General features: G+C 35.3%; 1 protein-coding gene across 5 annotated transcripts in view; it reads left to right on the top strand.

The window, feature by feature from the left end:
* Positions 1-22,896, top strand: part of PARG (poly(ADP-ribose) glycohydrolase) — a 119,121-nt gene that overhangs the window by 15,663 nt on the left and 80,562 nt on the right. For all 5 annotated transcript variants that reach the window (XM_038578079.1, XM_038578078.1, XM_038578077.1 and 2 more), the window contains one exon: positions 4,042-4,116. In XM_038578079.1, coding sequence (XP_038434007.1) covers positions 4,042-4,116 — 75 coding nt within the window. The remainder of the gene's footprint in view (positions 1-4,041; positions 4,117-22,896) is intronic.

Raw genomic sequence — 22,896 nt, 5'->3', positions numbered from 1 at the left:
CTGTTAATATAGCTTCTAGCAGTCTAATTATTTATTAATCTTACATTTTGGCAATTTATTTTTTGATTTTTTTAAAGAATATTTCACTTAAGAATATAAGAACAATCATTAGATTGTTTTTCTAATATCTAAAATATGGGTGAGTATATGTTTATTTTTGGCATTATAGCCGTGTGAACTTTTATAACAATAACAGATTTTTCTATATTTGGGTGAAAATGAGTTTCATTTGCTTTGAGAGACTTAAGTTGTTGTGTTAGTGTCTCAGGTTTTATACTCTTTTTCTATTTATACTTAAGTTATTCTTAAGCTCTATATATTTCTACAGCTCCCATTTGTCTTTTTTTCCTCTATATGAAAAACATTAGTATGTTGTGCCATAATGTATTTTGAAATTTCATTCTTTAAAGACAGTATTTCTCAATCTTGTAATGTACTCCTCTTAAATGGAAGAAATTCTCAGGGTCTGCTAGAATTTGCTTATTTTTAGTATAGTAGTATATGTACAAACAAAACTAAACTCTTTATATTTATAGCTATATCAATTTGATTTTTTTCCATTTTAAGCATTATGAACCATCATTTGAATTGTGTTCATTTTTACAGTGGAAACAATTTACATTCAGTATCCCTTTTTTGCATAAAAGTTTTTTAATCACTGATCTGACCCTCAAGGTAGTATGCTGAAAAACTTTAAAGAATATAAAGAAAAAAATTCTTCATTTTATTTTTACTACTTATTAATCACATATGGTGGATGTTGGTGGATGCAAAGATGGAATCTGTATGGAGAACATCAGCTTGCAAATAAATATGATAATGAGCACTTTGATTCAGGTTCTGCAGAATTTGACAGCCTTGTACTGCAGTATATCTTATGGTGGCTCAAAATTTTCACCATTTTTATCTGTTTAAAGCACCAGGCTTCATTCCTACACTGTGTTGTCTTTTGTCCTTTGTATCCAAAACCACAATTAAAACTTAAAAAAACGGAAGCAGGACACCCAAGAATACTATCTATACTCCTTTTGAGAAACACTGTCTAAGGTTCTATGGCCTTATAAGCAGGATTATTGAAATTTTTCATATTTTTTCTTAAACATAAACACAGAATAATCAGTGTTCTAAATTACCCTGTCTACTCACCCTTTTAGCAATTCCTTAGTGAGCCAGTGACTAAGAAGGGGTAATTGTTTTACTCTGAATTTCCTTTTCTTGTTTAATTTATGGTAGGTTCAACAGAACAGGATAATCCATCAGAGATTTTCTTCTTTCTGCTTTTGGTAATTGTTTCTTTGGCTGAAAGAACACTATGGGGGGGAACGTTAAGTCCCTCTTACTAAATATAATAATCCTTTTGGTGCTTTTATTTGATATTGAGTTAAGCGGGATTAGAGATGTTAAAAGTTTAAAAAAGGAATAGTGTCCCCTAAAGTCCATTTATACAGTAATATTTCTATAATTGATGTGTCTGGTAATTTGCAAAGAATGTACTTCTTTGTGCTTTAACTAATTGTGCTTACTATGAATAATGAATTAAAGTTGATAGCTGAGAATACAGAATAGCATCCAGTTTTTCTAATGATAGGAGACCTTGTGGTAGGCTACTTTTCAGACTTGAAGATAAAGTAAAAGTGAATGAATGTTAGTTAGGAATTAATGCTCATTATAAAATCCACTTAAAGAATTAGAGTGTAAAGGTTAGACTGTAAAATGTTCTTCCTTACCAACTTTGAGGAATGATTTACATGTAAAAAAAGAAAACGCAGGCTTTTAAAGTATATAATTTAATGAAGTTCAACATTTGCATATACCCATGAAGCCTCCCTACAATCAAGGTACAGAACATTTCTGTCACCTTCAGAGCTTCCTCTTAACTCCTTTACAATTGACTGATTCCTCTTTTCTGCACTGTCCCCAGGCAACTATTGACTTGCTTTTTTCTTTTTCTTTCTTGTTTTTCTTTAACTGTAGATTAGTTTACATTTTACATGAATGGAATCACCTAGTATGTATGTTAGTGTATCTGGGTTCTTTTGCTCAGAATGAACATTTTTGAGATTCATCAATGTTGTTGAGTGTATCAGCAGTATGTTGCAGTGTATGCATTGTTTGTCCTTTTACCTATTGATGTTGCTATTTAATACTTCATATGAGGTTCTGAAATCACATACCAGTAATTAGAAAAAAAAATCCTTAAAATAATTTCTCTCTTAATGGAAAATTTTATATTGTGGCTGTGAGAAAAATAACAGGGTTTTTTTTGCCATATTATTTTATGATTGATGCTTTTCATTTTTGAAGGAACTTGGATATCCAAGTAAATAGCATACATTGTTGGTTTACTTTTTAATCTAGGTGCTTGGTGATTGTTATGTGGCACAAAGGATTTTTCAGACAAGAGTTAATTTTTAAAAACTTATTCAATTAAAAAAAACTTATTCAATTATGAGGAAATTTGGAAGGTTTATAGTAATCTAACAGTGTTTTTTCAACTTACACCTTGAGTAAAATAAATTGAAGATGTATATTATAAATATAGATAGTTGCTTGTGAATTCTATATTTATTGCTTTAGTAATATAACATATACATCATAAAATATAACCAAAATAGAAATTTAAAAGGATGAGATAAAATTTAAATACAATTGACCCTTGAACAACACCAGTTTGAACTGCGCCAGTCTCCTATGCAGACTTTTTTAGATAATACAGTACTATAAATGTATTTTCTTTATAACTTATTAATATTTTCTTTTACCTAGCTTACTTGATTGTAAGAATACAGTATATAATACATTTAACATACAAAATATGTGTTAATCGACTATGTTATCAGGTTCTGGTCAGTAGGAGGCTATTAGTAGGTAAGTTTTTTGGGAATCAAAAGTTACACGCAGATTTTCAATCCTTGTGTTGTTCCTGGGTCAACTGTAATAGTTCTTTCTGCATATCTAATAGATTGTCTTATGCATACCCCCACTCAGGTATTAAATAAAATTCATCTGAGTAAATTTTAAAGATCTTACTGGCTCTATTCAACAATTTATGAATTAGGCAGGGTCTTATCTAGCAGAAGGAAAGGCATTCTAAGCTGCTATACAAAACAAAAGACTTTAATAGGCAGAAGGGAGTGGAAGCAACACTAAGGATGTTTCCTATTTTTTACACTAGGAAAAAATAGATTGGTTGTGGCAGTCATTTTCCTTTAGGGGATGGGAGAGTTCTATCAGGCTGATGAACTAACTAGTGCTGACCAAGTGATACCTCATTGACTGGTTTAAGATTCCATTTTTGAGATAGGCTGAAATTGTAATTAAAACAAGTCTCTGGTGAAGTACGGCTTAGCATAAGTGACTCCATTTGGGGCCTGTTTTGTTTTTATCACTGTTAACCAAGAATACGGTACTGCCTAGTCAGTTAAATATTATACCAGTAGATGGCGTGCTATTTTGACTTTTCTTGCCTTCATAAATGTGTAATTTATGTGAACCGCTGGGGGAAGACAACTTTTTATATGTAGCTTATAACAATAGCTGAAAATAAGGGGAAAAAGACCATTTTATGCCTTAGGGCAGTGTTTATCAATCTCTTTTTCATTATTTCCATCTCTCCTGGGAAGCCTTTTAGACATTTTTTCCTAATTTACTCTTCCCATGAAATTTTAATACTGCAAAAACACTATATATTTGCATGTATAGTATGAACCTATTGATAGCCAATAATCATTATGATATTTAAATTTTTTTATCTCCAAGATCCAGTTTTGAGAGTGTATCACCTCTGTTTATAATGCAACTGTTAAGAGTTAGGATTTTTTTTTCCTATTGCTTGACCTTCCTAATCTCATTTTTCTTAAGTGAATAATAAATTAGTGTGTATTCTGTTTGTTCATCGCTACTGATGTGGAGTAGCCAATGGCAGGAGGAAGCTTAATGCTGATTAAGAAGTTTATTGGAAGTAGTTCATAAAGGAGAAAGGCTATTCACAGATAATTTACTTGATTATATCATGAGGTTTTGTTTATGCTTTTTCCATAGGATGCTATTCTGAAATACAATGTGGCATATTCTAAGAAATGGGACTTTACAGCTTTGGTTGATTTCTGGGATAAGGTAAAAGTATGCTTATTTCTTTAACTATGAAAATAATATGTGTATAAAAATTGAAAGAAAAATACCCATGAATCTGTCACACTAACATGATTATTACCTTCTACTTTGCAAAAAATATTTCCTCTTATATTTATGTTTTAGGAACTAATTTTGATTTGGCTTTAATCTCTCATAATACCTTGTTAAATTTTTGTACCATCGTCAACATTATTAATAGCTATATGATATTTTATGACTAGAAACATCTAGGTCGGGCAGCCCTGGTGGTGCAGCGGTTTAGTGCTGCCTGCAGCCTGGGGTGTGATCCTGGAGACCTGGGATCGGGTCCCATGTCGGGCTCCCTGCGTGGAGCCTGCTTTCCCTCTGCCTGTGTCTCTGCCTCTCTCTCTCTCTCTGTATCTCTCATGAATAAATAAATAAAATCTTTAAAAAATATATTAAAAAAAAATCTAGGTCACATCCAGTTTTACTCTGTTCTCATTTACACTGTAATAACATCTTTATGTATGTATATGTATGTATACATATACACACACATATATATACACATATACGTGTGTGTGTGTGTGTGTTTTCCCAAATTTGATACTGTTTCTTTAAGTGATTCCCAGAAATCAGATGGTTAGGTCAGTGGGCACAAAATTATAGCCCTGGGTTTATGCTGTAAAATCATTTTCCTCGGGATTGTAGTCATTTAGTATACCATTTTCTATGGGCAAGAATTCCACATTCATAGTAGTTTTAGAAGAATAAAGCAAGGCAAAGAGGGAGTGCCACAAGATAAATTAAAAAATTTGCATGGAGAGGCGCCTGGGTGGCTCAGTTGTTTAAGTCTCAGGTTCTTGGTTTCAGCTCAGATCATGGTCTCAGGATCCAGAGATAAAACCTGCTTTGGGCTCCATCCTCAGCGTGGAGTCTGCTTGTCCCTCTCCCTCTGTTCTATCTCCATGCTCTCCCTCTTTCTCTAGAATAAATAAATAAAACCTTAAAATAAATAAATAAATTAAGTAATCAATCAATTAATTAATTGAAAATTTGCATGGAAATTCAAAGATAGAGGACATCTCATTTGGAAACTGTAATTAACACGTAAAGCATTATCTTCTGTACGGTATCTTCTGCAGAGAATAAGGACTTACTATGTTTGCTAAATTTGTTGCCTAAGAAATTGTTCCTGTAAGATATTTAAGCTTCTTGGAAAAACAGATTTGGTTAGGATAAAGTAATTTTCTAGCAACTGTAGTGTGAGAATGAGAGCCCTGCAATTTAAGTAACATTACTTTTCAGACTCTAGGTAATTTTACTAATAAAACATGAGGTTTATAATATGTTATGAATTTGAAATTAACTTGCTTTAAAGTTTGAGATCATTTTTTTTCCTGGATATATCCTCTACTACATTTTTTCATAGACCAAAAGCAATGTGTTCAGCTATTTTTTTGAGGAAAGGAGTAAAAAAGGAAATTGCATTTATTGAAGATATGTATGAAAAGGAATATAATATTAAATTTAGTCCTCAAACACTTGTGTAGAAAGCACATTCAATTTAGAAAGGGAAGTAGATTTAGAGCTTAAGTAACTTGGTCAACATTATACAGATATTGAATGAATTTACCAGTGAGGTGTTGGGAGATCTATATTTGAGCTTAGTTGAGTTCCAGCACAAAATAGGTGACCAGTAACCATTCATTGAATACATGAAGGACTCTTAGACTTTAAATTTTGTGTGTGTGTGTTTTTTTTTTTTTTTTTAAGTAGGCTCCATGCCCAGTGTGGGGCTTAAACCCACAACCCCGAGATCAAGACCTGAGCTGAGATCAAGAGTCGGATGGATGTAAAGTCTGTGTTCTTTTTATTGTAATGATGTTTATTCCTTAAAGAACACTGAACACCCTTATATATTAAGCCATCTTTTTATTAAAGATGCAGAATTGATCAACAGTCTTATCATCAGAAAGCAGGGAACCCTGAACATGTCCATAGATGATTGTAATAATTAGGCAGAGTGGAAGAAATGGTCTGATAGAGTCTAGTATGTCATGGAAGGGGAAAAGATTTTTATTTTCAGTCATGGGGCAGATATTACAGAGGACATAGTATTTGGGTGGTTGAGTGTAAAATGTATAGAGGAGAAATAGATAAAGGAAATATGCACATACATATTAAATGCACTACTTTCACTTAGCACAATGTTGTAAGGTTCATCTGTGTTGCAGCATGTGTCAATACTTTATACCTTTTTATTGCTGAATAATAATCCATTGTATGACTATGCCACATATTGTTTATCTGTTCATCAGTTGATGGATATTTGTGTTGTTTCCACCTTTTGGCTATTACCATTAATGTTGATGTGAACATTTATTTATAGGTTTTTATATAGGCATATTTTTTCACTTCCCTTGAATGTATACCTAGGAATTGCTTGGTTATGTGGTAACTTCATATCTTAAGGAACCGTCAAACTGTTTATTAAAGTGCCTGGCTAAAAAAAAAAAAAAAAAAAAGTGCCTGGCTTATTTTACCATCTTACCAGAATTACACAAGGATTCCACTTTTTTCCACAGCCCACCCTTCTTGTTAATGTGTCTCCTTTTTTTAAATTTTATTTTATTATTATTTTTTTTAATGTGTCTCCTTTTGATTTTAGCCATTCTAGTTGGTGTGAAGAAGTATCTCATTGTGATTTGATTTGCATTTCTCTAATGACTAATGATGTTGAACATCTTTTCATATGGTTATTGGCCATCTGTGTATCTTCTTTTGAGAAATAGTCATTCAAATCTTTTTAAAAATTGGTTTTTTTTTAATTGAGTTGTGTGTCCTTTAAGTCATAAGTTCCTTGTCAGATATATGTTTTTGCAGATATTTTCTCCTAATTTATATATAGTTGTCTCTTCATTTTCTTGAAGGTCCTTTGAAGCAAATAAATTTTTAATTTTGATAAATTCTAATTTTTTTGTTTCTATTTTTGTCATATCTAAGATGCTAATCTGAGGTCACAAGGATGCACTCTGTTGCTTACTTCTAAGAATTTTATGGTTTTAGCTCTTATATGTAGGTCCATGACCCATTTCAAATTAATTTATGTATATGGTATGAATTAGGGGTCCACTTGTATTGTTTTGCAAATGAGTACCCATTTTGTGTTAATTTTCATATATTGTACAAGGTAGAGATCTGATTTCATTATTTTGTATGTGGATATCTGGTTGTCCTGGAACAATTTGTTGAAAAGACTCTTCTATCCCTATTGACTTTTCTTGGCATTCTTTGAAAAACCTGTTGTCTATAAACATTTATCTATCCTCTCAATTCTGTTTCATTCATCTATATGTTTATCTTTATGCCACTATCACACAGTCTTGATTACTAAACTTTGAAGTAACTTTTAACCTGGGAAGTGTGAGTCCTCCAAGTTTGTTCTTTTTCTGGTTTGTTTTGGCCATTTTGGATCTTATGCATTTCCTTGTGAATTTTAGGGTCAGCTTATTAATTTCTGCAAGGAGTTAAATGTGAAGGGCAATTTTTATAATCATATAACAGAATCCAAACCAGTTTTGGATTTTGAGGTAGGACCAGTAATTTCAGAGTTCTCTTATCAAGCTTTTGACCCATATATTGCTCAATGGCAGGCATAAAGTAAGTAATAGAAGGCTTATGCCTGTATCAGAATATCCTTGAATCTATATCTCTTCCTCTTACAGAGATAAAATTTTTTATTCAAAGTTGACCAAACTGGTATCATCTTTGTCACTTAAATTGTAATTTATACATGGTCTATTTGCATTTTATGATTTTTCTGGGTTTAAATCGGACACAATTGTTGATTTTGGTAAAAAGTAATGTTAAATTTGACACTTGACAATGGCAGTAAAACATGCTATTGGTTAAAATACCTCTGACACCTTGCTGTGAGGTAAAATAGTCATTTTTTTCTGTCTTAAACTACTCAGACAGGACCTTGTTTCCCCTTTATCAGGTGACCTTGCCCAGAAAGGTAATATATAGCAAATTTTGGTGTGTTTAGGATAGACCATAAATATGAAGTGATTACCAAGGTGCTGATGATAGTTTTATAGTTCTTTAGAGAGAGGAGGCATTCTATTTTTGACCTTCTGATTTTTATTTACTTTGTAAACGTACAGATGGTTGGAGGAGTCCATAATATTGTACCAAATATTCATTTCTTATTTTCTTCAAGTCTTTGCACTTATATTTAGTATTTTATAGTCATATCTAGGTGTAAATGTGTACTTAAGATGTTTTAGGATATAAGACTGTTCCATAGCTTTATCATCTTTAATATTAATGGTTATATAATATTCCATCAAACTGATAAATCATTTGTTAGAGATTTAAGGACATCTGTTCGTGGAAAGCATATCTAGAGACTCAAGGATATTCTTCCCTGTGACTGTTATTCCATTGTCATCAGTGTATTTAATGGAAGTCCTTGGATGTTTAATACAGTTGTGTGTTTTTCTGTCCATCAAATCTCCAAGGATATTAATACAAATCTTTACCACTTCACAGCCCACAAGGATAACACTGGCCAGGTTCACAGTGGTTAAAGATGTGTGTGTTAGTGGGATTGGAGGAGGAAATGGAGATCTTTACTGCAAGGGAAACAATTGTTTGGCTAGGTTTGAAATGATAAATTATTTGCTTTGCATTATCTGTGTTCACATTTTAGAGTAGGAGGGATCCCTGGGTGGCGCAGCGGTTTAGCGCCTGCCTTTGGCCCGGGGCGCGATCCTGGAGACCCCGGATCGAGTCCCACATCGGGCTACCGGTGCATGGAGCCTGCTTCTCCCTCTGCCTGTGTCTCTGCCTCTCTCTCTCTCTCTCTGTGTGACTATCATAAATAAATAAAAATTAAAAAAAAAAAAACATTTTAGAGTAGGAGTGGTTCTTTAAAAGGGATTCTTAAATATTGCTTATTTGCAGTATTTGGAAATTGTTTACTAAAATGTCACATTGAACTCTGCATGCCTTGCTTTGCTAAGGTAAAAAATGAAGTTCAAATTTAACATCATATCAATTTTATTTTTAACTGCAAAAGTTAAGTTTATTTTGGGGCTGTTTAAATTTATCTCCTTAAAACCTTGCTTTGGCTAGTTCTATGCGTATTAGTATTGTAACTGAACTTTTAGAACAGGAGGTATTAATATCCACAGTTGTTTAATGTCGTGCCATGATATAGTACTTATATACTAGTATCTAGTACAAGAGGTAAGAGATCCAGAATCCTGCTAATCCTGCTATGTGAACAGACTTACTTTGGATGAAAGTAAATTTTTACTTTTGTCAGAGCCTAGTGAAGATCACAGAGGTCAATCTGTTATTTTGTAATTTGTACTTAAATATTTGGATGCTAGTGAGTTGAAATGGCCTTTACTTAGTATATTTTGCATCTTGAGTGCTAATATTGATCTTCCTTGTTGCCAGATGTTGGAAGTGCTAGGAACAAATAATCTGTGTTTTATGGCCCTTCTGTGTAGTGTTCCACAAAATTAAATTCAAGCACTTCAATAATTTATATTCTAAATGGATTGTTATTACTAGTGATTTTTTCCATAGGAAAGTTTAACAAAAACATCTTATATATTTAAAAAAGGTCCTCTATTAATGCATTTTAGAGCTGGTTTAAATATTTCTATATTGCAACACCTATGGCACTATTTCTTTTCATCATCAGTGAGTTAACTTGTGTAATTCACAGGACATATTAAAGCTCCTGTGGGGATGGGATGGTGTGTTCAGAGAGATTACTTCTGTTTCTGTGATCCTGACTTCTGGGTCTGGACTTGGGTGGTAGTTAAAAAAAATGGATGTTTGCTTTATAAATATTCATTAAACCGTAGTATTTGTTGAATATGTACTTCACAATAAATGTGAATGTTAATTTATTCAGTATAAAAATTTTAAATTCTAAAACTGATTTGTGTAGCAAGCTTTTTCAGCAAATGGATTAGCTGGTTGAAAGGAAACCTAAAGTTTTTAGTGACCATTTTATTTTCATTTCCATGTTTAGTTTTATGTCTGGAATAGAAAAGATAGGAATGACTAGGCCTTTTAATTTCTCACTTCTGTTGGTTTATAAAGGCTGCCATAAATAACAAAATGAGAGTTTTTTTATTATTATTACATCTGTGACTTCTAAAAGAGAATGAGAGGATACAAGAAAGAAGACATTTACAAATAAAACATGGAAAAACATTTTATTTATTTATTTTTAAAGATTTTATTTATTTATTCATAGAGATGCAGAGAGAAAGAGAGGCAGACACACAGGCAGAGGGTTAAGCGGGCTCCATGCAGAGAGCCTGACGTGGGACTCGATCCAGGGTCTCCAGGATCACGCCCTGGGCTGCAGGTGGCGCTAAACCGCTGTGCCACCGGGGCTGCCCTGGAGAAACATTTTAAAGTAGAAAGGTTTTGTTGCTGTGATTAGGCTAGTAATCCTCTTTGGATACCGCAGTTTTTTGTATTTGTTTTGGTTTTAAGTAAATACAGCATGAAGTATATACCTCAAGTCATGCATATGAAATAAATTATTTATTATATCTCAGAGATTGTGCATCTTTTACTTTTGCTGTAGTTATTGAAATATATGTGTTTTTTCCTATCAGCTGGTATCCTATGACTTGTCAGAGAAAGGCTGGATGCCTTTTTCCCCATAAATGTGGATGTGTAAAATTACATCCATCGGTAATGAACTTGCATTTTTGCTTATGTGCTACTTAATTTTAAAAGATAAATGGGGGTCTTACTGAGTTTTGAAGGATGTAAACTAAATGGAGCAAATTATGCCTAATTGTCTTTTCCTTCACAGTTCTTCATAAGTAATTAAAAAATGTAAAGATAAGTACACCAGAATTTATTGCCTCAAAAATTGAAGGATATACTGTTATACTTGAGTTTAATGAAAATAATATTTTGAACTCGTGTGAGCACTACCTTAAAATTTAATTATTAGGAACTTTAAAAATTATAATGATTGATATAACAGTAGAAAAACAAATATAAGCTTGTATTTGAATAGATTATAGCATAGAAAAAGTTCATCTTACATATATCATGTATACATAAGAAAAATTGTTAGCGGGAAAAAATTGTTAAGTTTTGATTCATATGTTTATTATGTGACAAAAAGTTAAAGTATGTTAAAATTATTAGGCAAAAATCATAGCATAAATCAGTTCTCATTAAATAGCCTAAAATATAACAGCATGTTTGTGTATCACTTGAACATCAATACATTTGTGTATAAGGGGTATCTTGTGGACTCCTGGCTTTCTGGAGCAGGACATACTCTTAAGGGCAACTTATCTAATAGTAACTATGTCACATGTGTTTAGTATGTTTTTCTCTGTTAAAAATTTTAGAACAAAAATATTACAGGATTTTTTTCTTCTTTATCTCTACACATTCCCTCCTCCCCCCCCCCCCCCCCCCCATTGCCCACCTCCCATCTCTATAAACATTTCATGGAACATTAGTGTTTTCTAGAAGAGTTTGGGAAATGGTGATATAAGGCAACAAGTTGTTGTAATCAGCATTTCAAATCAGAGCAAATGTCCTTAACTAATAACCAGTAAGATTGCGACCACAGTGCAGCCCCAGTGGCGCAGTGGTTTGGCGCGCCGCCTGCAGCCTGGGGTGTGATCCTGGAGACCCGGCATCGAGTCCCACCTCGGGTTCCCTGCATGGAGCCTGCTTCTCCCTCTGCCTATGTCTCTGCCTCTCTCTCTGTGTGTCTATGAATAAATAAATAAAATCTTTAAAAAAAAAAAAAAAGATTGCGACCACAATAGCCTTTTTTTTTTTTTAATAATGCAGAAATAAGTTTCTGAATGTATACAAACACATTACTCATTAGGTTCTGATTCTAAATGTGATTCTTCATAGCTAATCTGTTTTCTGGATCTTTCTTCAAAGCTTAAAAGATTTAAAGTGTCCTTGTTATATTTGTCACAAAGAGCCTGTAGCAAATTCCTAATCAAATGAAAGCAACCTTGAATGCTTCATAAGACTACAGCCAATGTCTTTATCTCTCTAGCTTTCAAACCTCTGATTTTGGAGTTCGGTGGAAATTTAGCCTTTTTGGACTTAGAGACTCAAAGTCTCTAGAAACAATAAAGTCTGCATTACTTTACAGCTTTTGACTAAATTTAATTCATGAGAACTGTAGGAGCCAAAAGAGAGCTAGCTAATCATAGTCACTAAAATATTAAATTTTAGACTCATATGAAATATGTGGGCTTTCCCTCCTAGTTTGGTTAAGATACACTTTTGGATTAGAGCATATCTTGAGAGTATCAGATTCATGATTTATTTTAAATAGCTCATATTCCATAGGGCTAATTGCTCCAGTTGGAACTAGGCATCTTGCTTTATAAACTTACTAATCCGTCTTAATTGAGCCTTCCATGGAGTGGGTCATTGATGAAGTTAGTGATGTTATTTTGTGTTTGTGAAACACTGTATGTGTTGTATTTATGTATGTAGAGGACAAGGAGGATGGAAAATATAGATAGCCAAAAGCGAAAATCCATTCAGTAGAATTCTTTATTCCAATAATGAAATAAAGCTAATACATTAGTGTCCTGTAATTCCAACCTTAATCATTTGGTTCAAATAGCTATGGAAACCGTTACTTTTAAATGTTGCTGTGGCATTGATTTTCTTATACAGAAATTTACTCTGTTAGAGGGGTGATAATAATTTCGTGTTTTAATCTTTTGTGATTAAATTTCTATCAACTAGTTTGAAGTGTTTTTTATTTTGCTTTGTTTTTATTCAATTGGTTGAAATTGAATTTGTAATTTATTTGTAATTCCTGCTAAATTAATTTACATTTACTCTTCTTATGCTCCTACTATATTTCTTTTAGGTAACCTGCTCACGCTTTTATTTACATGTAAGATCTCATATTTAACAACCAGAAGGATTTTTGTGGTATATAGTATCTGAGATAAAAATAAGAGGAAATAAAATAGAATGTAAATCTGTTTTTCAAATTTATGTACTGTTTTCAATGTGTAGTCTTTATCATCAATGCAATAAACTAGGTAATGAGGGCTAAATAGGTCCCATTGTCGGGGCACCTGGGTGACTCAGTGGTTGAGTATCTGCCGTTGGCTCAGGTCATGATCAGGATCCTAGGATTGAGTTCCGCATCAGGCTCCTTGCAGGGAGCCGGTTTCTCCCTCTGCCTATGTCTCTGCCTCTCTCTGTGTCTCTCATGAATAAATAAATAAAAATCTTTAAAATTGCTAGATAGATAGATAGATCCATTGTCCTCTTGATGCAGGGAGTATTTCATTAGTGCCAGTGTTGCATCGTAGCTGCATCTAATGAGAACTGAGCTAATAATAATCTTCTCCATATTTTACTGTTGGTACGAGTTGTGAAAAGTACATACCCATAACTTATTGCTATGGCAATGACAGGTAATGATTAACTGCATGAAGCAGTCAGGGTCTAAGCTGTCTGAGCAATTATTCTTTATAATGTTAAAGAAGCTTTTAGTAAGCTTAGTGGCATAGTACCTTGTTGCCTCAGATGCTCTTTGATTACTTTAAAAGCACTATAAAAAGTCATGTTCTGCAACAAGAACTATTTCTAGTATAGTGAAATATGGAATATTTTCAAATGAAGTCCCAAGTAATGATATTGGTCTAATCCACCTCAGCCCTGGGAAGCCCAGCTAAGAGATAAACAAGGTGGTTCAGTCCATTCAGGCTGCTAGGAACAGAATACAATAGATTGGGTGGCTTATAAGCAACAGAAATGTATTTCTCATAGTTCTGCAGGCTATCAAGTCCAAGATCAAGGGGTGGCAGGTTTGGTGTTTGGTGAGACTGTGTTTGCTGATTCATAGATGGCTGACTTTTTGCTATGTCCTCACAAAGCAGAAAGAACTTTTTTAAGGCACTAATCCCATTCATGGCATCTTCACCTTCATGACCTGAATAACCTTCCTAAGTTTCCACATCCAAATACCATCACATAAGAAAAAGTTTTAACACATACAAATTTAGGGAGGACATAGGCATTCAGTCTGTAGCACAAAGGCATCTTCCTTTGGGAATGGGTTGTTAAAAGTACTTACCTCACAGCTCACTGTTGACATAGTTGACATATAGTTGACATCTGTCTTCTTCCTTTATAATCCTTTCCTTCTGGCCGATAGCTTAGACAGCTTAAGTTGCAGATGTTTCAGTTTCAGTTCACTTGCAAACTCTTACCCATTCCAGGCTTAGCCCTGTCTCCTCTTAAACTTAACCTCTTCTCCAAGGTCCCCCAGGTACTTGATCTCCTCAGTGTTTGCTGTAACACCCTATTTGGTTATCTGTGGTAGTGACAGTGGTGGTCCTTGTAATTGGGACTATGTACTAAGTAAGGTGTAAGTGGTATGTTCTATCTTATTTAATTATCACCCTATTAGGTAAACACCATTAACATTTCCATTTTACAAATAATTGAAAACCAAGAATTAGGAGTTTAAGTAACTTGCTCAAGTGATAAAGACAGGATTTCAACCCAGATGCCTCTCACTCCAGTTTTAGCTCTTAACTACTATAGTGGGTTGCAATAGTTATCATTTAAGAGTGATTCTGCTTCCCAGGGGACATTTGGCAATTTTTCGTTCTCACAACTGAGAGGGAGGTACTAGTGGTCTCTGGTAGGTAGAGGCTCTAGACATCCTACAGTGAATAGGATGACCCTCCTCATAACAGAATTATCTACCCCAAAAGGTCGGTATTGCCAAGATCAAGAAACCCTACTCTACTGCAGTGGTTCAAGGTATAGTCCCTGATTCAGCCAGCAGACAGCATCACCTGGAAGTTGTTAAAAATGTAAATTCTCCTGCCCCATCCTAGACCTACTGAATTAGAAACTGCTGGGGTGAGGCCCAGTGGTCTGTGTTTTTACAAGCCCTCAGTTAATTCTGATGTATCTGAAAGTTTGAGAATGACTGCTCTACTCTAACATTTATTTAAACATCTTGAATAGTAGCTGGCCCTCAACTTTTTATCTTAGCTGAAGGAGCTTTTCTGAGTGGTAGTTTTTCCTCCTCTGAAGTTAAGGAATGGGTTTTCTCCCCAGCACCCAGTGCTCATCCTTACTACATTGTTGAATTGTTTAACCCTGTCCTAGATCTGTGAAAACCCAGGATGATACTTGTAGACCTGGGCTGAAGTGGGTCTCATTTTTAACCTGTGCATTGTGGTGCATGCCATTGTAGTCAGCCTTGACTTAAAGTACGTAGAGAGGAACCAAGTCAAACATACCACCCAGACATAAGGTTAGCTAGAAATGATTAGGGAAAGGGGCAGAATCATCATACAAACCAGTTGAATAAAGCTAGGGAGGCTCAGTAAGTTCAAAGATTTGAAGTTAGGTAAAAAGAAGAGAAACTAAGAAAAATTCTCCAGAAAAAAGATGCCTATAGTGGCCTCTGGCCTTAGATCTGGCATCAGTTAAATACACTGACTTCATGGGGGCACATACAATGTTTTAACAACCTTTGTTCCTTTGAATCCTTTGCCATCTGGTTATGTCCACTCTTCCTTTGTTATCTGTCCATCTTTGACACCTCTTTTTCTCTCAGCACTGTTACTGACATCAACTTGAGCAACTTTGGTGTTGATAGTCACATTGATGATACTAGTTATCAACTAGTACTAGTCTGATTCAAGTCTGTATGTGAGACCCGCTCTTGTGTCAACCTGTATGACCATGTATGATCACGGTTTGGATCTGGTTATCCCCAGGGCCAGTGCCTTCTCTGAGTAGAACTTCTCTCTTACCATAGCCTCCTGGATTTCTATTCATGAATTCCTACTGTACTCCGTTTAAGTCTGCTGCTCTTGTCTCTTTTCTTCTAGGCCACTGTTTTCCCAGATTGTGTTGCTCACATTCTTTATGAATAAAAGGTTGACTGGTCAACTTGTTATGCTGCATAGTATATCCTCCTACTGGGAATAGTTCTGAGGAGTCTTACAGGAAAGAAACTGCTTAGTTTTTGGTTAATTAAACATTTTCCCCAAACTTACTTATAAACAAGATCTTTTTCTGTTTCCCTTAGGATTTCCCTTATAGCTGGTATTCCATAGAACACACCTTGCAAAACAGTTGCAGTCAGTTGGCTCTCTCCTGCCTTTCTCTTCCTGCCCAGCCTGGTACCTGTAGTCTATTTTTTCATCTGATTCTCCTTCATCTTTAGTATCTGCTAGTTTCCAACTCTGATAGCATCTGGCTACCTGTTTGCTTTGCTCTTAACTGAAAAAAGAAAAAAAAAAAAAAAAAGGAAGGGAGGGAAAGAGGAAGGAAAGCAGGAGATAAATCATAAATTTTTTTGATAGGCCTTACTGAGAGTGCCTGTTATTGGATCTTACCTTGGCCTTTGGTTCTTTTTGCCATCTTGTATATATTTCCGCATTACTCTTTGGTTCTGTACCTTCACAGTGTTTTCTAATCTTCACGTGTACTCTGTTTGTCTATTCCTACTTCACACCTCAGAGGGATTTAAGATCATCTAAAAGGTAAATTTTTTTCAGTTCCTTTATTTTAGGTTTTCAATATTCTTTATTCATCTCTTTCTTGTTATCTCAAAGCTAGTTTTATTCTGTTCCTTAAATTCCAAAATAGAATTGTACTTTAGGATACAGATGTTACTCTATCTTTTCTGGTCTCACCCTTCTCCCAAAGGCCTGATTAATACTTGTTCATCCTTTAGTGTCCAGCCTAGCTGTCACTTCTGTTACGGACTTTTTCCTTGTTCATCTCCCTCAGCCATGATTTGATTTGTTCTTTGTTATGTCCCTATCACTTAGCCTAGTGCCAAGAGCTTTCAGTACCACTTAATGCGGAGTACACTTGAATCTTCAGCTCTTTTTCTCTGTCAGTGTCTTATATTGAGATACCATAATTTACTTCCTAAACACTTCTTGAGCCTCGCCTCTATTTCTACTAGACTTGTCTAATACGTACCGTCTTAATGGCCCAGACAGTATATTATTGCCAGTCGTCCAGCTGACACTCGTGTTCAGTGTTGCTCCCTTCGAATCCATCCGTCACGGTGCTCACACACATTGAGCTCTCTGAAGCATATATCTTCAAACCTTATGTGGCACCTCATCTATTCTCAGCTCTCTTGAGTGATATTTATAGTATTCCATGGCCTTGCCTCTGCCACTTCTCCAGCATCATTTCTGGCCACTTTCCTGCTCCAAACCTGATACTCTGATGACTGTTGGTTATGATTCTCTGACACGCTGTTAACTTACTCTTAATCCACCTGTCCAGACTCAGCAATCTTTATCTCCTTCAGGAACTCTTTCCTGTCTTCACAGTATCTACTAAAAACTCCTCTCTGTGCTCACAGTGGTACCTCCATGTACTTGTCATATAATACATGATCTGTCTATAAAATGTCTACATTGTTCAGATGCCAAACTTCTTCAGGGCATCTTAGTGTTTTCTAGCTTATGACTGGCACTCAAAAAATGTTTCTTGAACTAACTTCAAAGATACTCAAGGAAAGTAGATCAACACACAAATGTAAGGTCTTAAGCCACAATTTCTTAACAGAATAGGAATTATTGTGTAAAATGATACTTGACCATTTGAGATTGGCAGTTGGTGTTAGAAAAGGTGAGGCCAGCACACACAACCCTTATAGTTATTTATATGACGTTTTTACCCCAAAAGGTAGTGAATTTCTAGAGGATAGAGACTTTGCATTGTCTGTCTTCTTATTCCTTGCAGTGCTCAATATGATGTCCCAGACAAACTGAGTGCTCATTAGGTGTTTGAACTAAATAGCAAGATACTACTAAAGTTAAGCATAAAGTAGAGATGGGGTCTCCTGGGCTGTTCTCTTTCTTGGATTCCTGAGCTCAGCTAATCTGCAGTTCAGGGACCCATTTACCTTTTTATTTTCTACATGTAAGAGAAGAATGAATGCCCCCTCAGGTGATAACTGTGCCTGAACTCCTAATCCATTTTATTTGGTGTGGCTAAATGCTATAGCAGTTGTTACTATCTTCTGCTTTTCCTTTGAGATAACAAGAAAGGGATGAATAAAGAATATTAACAACCTAAAATAATACGCTATAAAGTAAAAATTATTTCAAAAGGAATATCTGACCATTTCCAAATTCATCTGTATTGTAAAATGAATTGCAGTTACCAAAAGTAGTTCAGTGCAGTTGAATTAAATTAGCTGCACTAAAAATTCCCAAAAAGATACAGATTTAGTCATATATATTTATACCATCCAGTTCTACATGTCTGGAAACTTTTGAATCTCCCTTAGATTGCTCTGGTGACTTTCTCTGCAGTGGAGTAGCAATAGCAAGTAGGACTTGATCTGTGTTGTCCAAACCATAGCCAAAGCCATATATGGCTATTTAAAGTAAAATAAAATATGAAATTCAGTTGCTCAATCACACTGGCCACATTTCAAATGCTTAGTCAATATGTGTGCCTGGTGGTTAGAAGGTTTTCTTCTCTACTGAACAAGGTCATCTCTCAGGTTCCTTCTGCGATGGACATGTTGGCTGGTCTTGCTACCTGGAAGCTGCTGCTGGTCAGATCTTTTCACAGGGAACTTCAGAGATATCTCAACATTCTTTGATCACATTTTGAATTTTTTCTACATTGGATATTGCCTGAAATAACTGAGTTTTTGAGTAAGTAGAACTTGGTCAATTTTTTAAAAAGATATTTTCCTTGTAATAGTACTTGTTTTCTACTAATGCATTTTTTTTTCTCCAAAGAATCTGCCACCAGGGGGTGCCCTCAAACCTTTGGGAAAATTATGTGTATTTCAGTCTTGTTAATTTGAGTGAAGTTTGATCTAAGAATATTGATTTTTAATTCATGCTGTATAATTTAAGAAATAAGAATTAAGCCCTATAATATGTATGTATGCACATTACTTGGTTTATATGGCAAATTATTTTTCTAATGGTGTGTGAGAAGCTATCAAACTAACTTAAAAGTTACTTTAAAAGTAAAAATAAGTAATTTAAAAGTATTTCTTATAGTTTAAAAATATTCTCATTGAATTTGAACATATAAACTATAGTAAAAGATTGAAGTTACCAACATTTCTTGAATGAATTAAGTTCATCTTGCCTCTAGCACTAGAAAACTTACATTATCATTAGCTCCCTCTCTGAAATCTTGTCATGTTCAGTTTGATTGCCTGGCTATAAAAGATGGATAATAGTGTGACTATAAAGTACTGAGAATATCTGTTGGCTGTATGTAATAGCGTTGTGGTTTGGTGGTGTTTGCTAACATGATTGATGGATATGGCCATGTAGTCATACGGTAATAGCAGTGAGAGATGAGAAAGACCTATCAGAGCATCTTGTGCTAGTGGGATTGTTCCCTAAAGGATAATTATTTACCATAACAATATTGAGAAGTAAATTCTTCTTTGGAGACAGAAGATAATGAGGATGCGTTATTATGCTTTGTCCTAAGGTAAGAATACTCTGTGTGTTTTATTATTAGCATGAAAAAAGATTGTCATTATCAGTAAATACTGTTTAGAGAAGAGCTTCCTTCACATTTCCTAAACCTACACAATTCTATTCATGTTTAATATAATGAAATTCATGTAGGAGATAGTATGACTGTTGTTGATTAGAGGCACAGTTTGTTTTAAGAACTGGATGAAGATACTCTTCTTAAATTGGTTGTGTTCCCAGATTAGTTGTTAATTATTTCAATTTAGGAGTACATGATAGTGAAATATCCATACCCATCTACAAAAACCTGTGAATTTTAAGGTAATTGTGATTGGTTTTCTGAATGAAGAGAGAAACTAGTACAGGGTTGTGTCATGAGCAACAAAACAGTGATTGGGACTGGCTAGAAATGGAATTGTGAGGAGCCCCCAGGAGAGCCCTTTTTCACCTCCCTCCTGCTTTCTCTGGCTTATGTGAGCTTGACTAGGGGTTAGAGATTCAGAATAAAAAGAGATTTCCTTGCTTAGCACTCTCCTTTTTTTTTCTTCTGTTTGTGACAATCAATGATGGGGAAGAAGAGAAAGTGTCTATAGTAGTCTGATTTACCCTATATTAGACAACTATCAATATAATGACAGGTACAGATTATTTCCAGTGTAAGTTGAAAGATAAATATTTTGAAGCCTCTTGTATTTTCCTTAAATCATTTCAAATGCTTATAATGAGCTGTGATTTTTATCAGTCCTTCTCAGATTTAGTCATAGCATTTTGAAAATTCATAAGGAACTCTTAATAGCTGTTTGAAGAGGAAAACCAAACCAAAGAAAAGATGATAGAGAGGCAGGATGCTCAGCACAGCCATTTTCCCTGTGCCACCAACACTAACCACTGTTAGCACCCAGCCTTTCATTTCACGTTGTCATCCTCTACAACATTCATTTTGTACCTCTTTTGATGCCTTAAGATAAGTATTTAGACAGTCTTAATTAGATGCACAAAATAGTTCACTAATTTCTGAAATATGCTTTCTTAAATATGAAAATGTTAAGCTAGCTATTTCCTGAAAACCAATTGGCTTTATTAAAATTTGGGAACATTTTTATTGAGGCTGTAATTGTCATGGATGATACACATGAGAGATCACCCTGTGGTTGGCCTGTCAGACTTGCATGAGCCTTCAGAAATTAAGGGGGAGTGAGTGAGTTTGTTTTCTTGTAAGCTGTCACATTCTTCTCTCCAAAGTGTCAGCCTGAGTCACGCACAAATAAGTGTTAGAAACATTTACCTTCTCCAGTTGATTTTTTTACTCTTACATAATTTAGTGCTATAATTGGTTTTTTTTTCCCTCTCTAACGTTTAATTTTGTAGTTTGAAAACATGCTTGAGAATAGGTGGATCTGAAAGATCTTGGTAATTCTGACTTATGTCTTTTTAATTTTTTAAAGATTTATTTATTTATTTTGAGAGAGAGAGAAAGAGAGAAAATACGTGCATAGGGAACAGGGGAGGGATAGGGAGAGAGTCCTAAGCAGATTCCACACTAAGCGCAGAGCCTGACATGGGCTCGATATCAGAATCCAGAGATCACAGCCTAAGCTGAAACCGAGAGTTGGCTGGTTGCTTAACTGACTGTGCCATTTATGTGTCCCTCTTTTTAATTTTTAAAATATGAACCTCTCAGACTTGGGATTTCTAGAGGTAATTCCATTAAGTTTTAGGTATAGAAAGCTCACTCCACAGGCAGCCTGGGTGGCTCAGCGGTTTAGCGCCCCCTTTGGCCCAGGATGTGATCCTGGAGATCTGGGGTCGAGTCCCACGTCGGGCTCACTGCATGGAGCCTGCTTCTCCCTCTGCCTGTGTCTCTGCCTCTCTCTCTCTCTCTCTCTCTCTCTCTCATGAGTGAATAAATAAATAAAATATTTAAAAATAAAAAAGAAAGCTCACTCCATTTGCATTTAATTTACTTTTCCTTAAAAAGGAAAAAAAAGAACGAAGGAAAGAAACCCTAGTATTTGGCCTAAGCAATGGAGATTCTCATAGGCAGTAGAGAGGAGAGGAGGTGGAGGATGTCCTTGTAAAATTACCTGTGATGGGGATCCCTGGGTGGCGCAGCGGTTTGGCGCCTGCCTTTGGCCCAGGGCGCGATCTTGGAGATCCGGGATCGAATCCCACGTCGGGCTCTCAGTGCATGGAGCCTGCTTCTCCCTCTGCCTATGTCTCTGCCTCTCTCTCTCTCTCTCTCTCTCTCTCTGTGACTATCATAAATAAATAAAAATTAAAAAAAAATTACCTGTGATAGAAAATGTCAGTTAATTGAACAGATATTTTTATTGAGAATGTTACGTATGAATATCACTGTTCTAGGCATAAATCCTGTCTTAAAGGAACTTCTAGTAAGCACTAGTCGGCATATCCATAAATAATTACAATATAAAGCAGGAAATCTTTAATTTTTTTTAAATTATTTATTTATTTATTTACTTTATTTATTTATGATAGTCACAGAGAGAGAAAGAGAGAGAGGCAGAGACATAGGCAGAGGGAGAAGCAGGCTCCATGCACCGGGAGCCCGATGTGGGATTCGATCCTGGGTCTCCAGGATCGCGCCCTGGGCCAAAGGCAGGCGCCAAACCGCTGCACCACCCAGGGATCCCTAAAGCAGGAAATCTTAAGTGTCTTGTGAAAAAAATGTAGAGATAAATTGCAAAAGGGACAGTTACCTTCTAGCTGACAAATCAATTTGGGTAGACTTTGAAGCAACACGTTGTTTGAGCAAGACCTCAAAAAGTTACATGAGTTTTAAAGTTGAGTAGGAAAGATAGGTGTAGCACAAATTCTATCTGTGGCAGCACAGGTAGGTGCTAAAGAAGAGTGGATTGCTGAGTTGCCTAGTATATAAAATGAACAGAAGGTGGTGTGTATGTGTGCTAAAGAAGACTAGACAAGCATCTAAGGCCAGATAGTTATTTGTTCAAACAGTTGTACTCTATCATAAAGGCAATGAAAAGCCATTGAAAGCTTTCAAGTGGAGCAGGGAAATACTGGGATGTACTTGTGCGGAAACTGAAGGTGGGCTAGCAGTAGGGCAGCAGTTGGATTACTGTAGCACTCTTGGGGAAATTGGATAAGGGGCTGAGTCAGGGTAGCTTTGTAGCAGTGATTAAGAGGAGGTAATGAATATGTAAGTTCCTGCTGGATCAATCAGTAGGACTTGGCAGTTAATTGATGTGGGGGTGAAGAAAGGGGGAGGCTCCAGAAAGGTGGTGAATTATTGGCCCATTAG

Source organism: Canis lupus, chromosome 28 (genome assembly GCF_011100685.1).
Source record: "Canis lupus familiaris isolate Mischka breed German Shepherd chromosome 28, alternate assembly UU_Cfam_GSD_1.0, whole genome shotgun sequence".
NCBI classification, from domain to species: Eukaryota; Metazoa; Chordata; class Mammalia; order Carnivora; family Canidae; genus Canis; species Canis lupus.
Note: the sequence above shows the minus strand (reverse complement) of the source record. Positions and strands in the feature narration are given on the sequence as shown.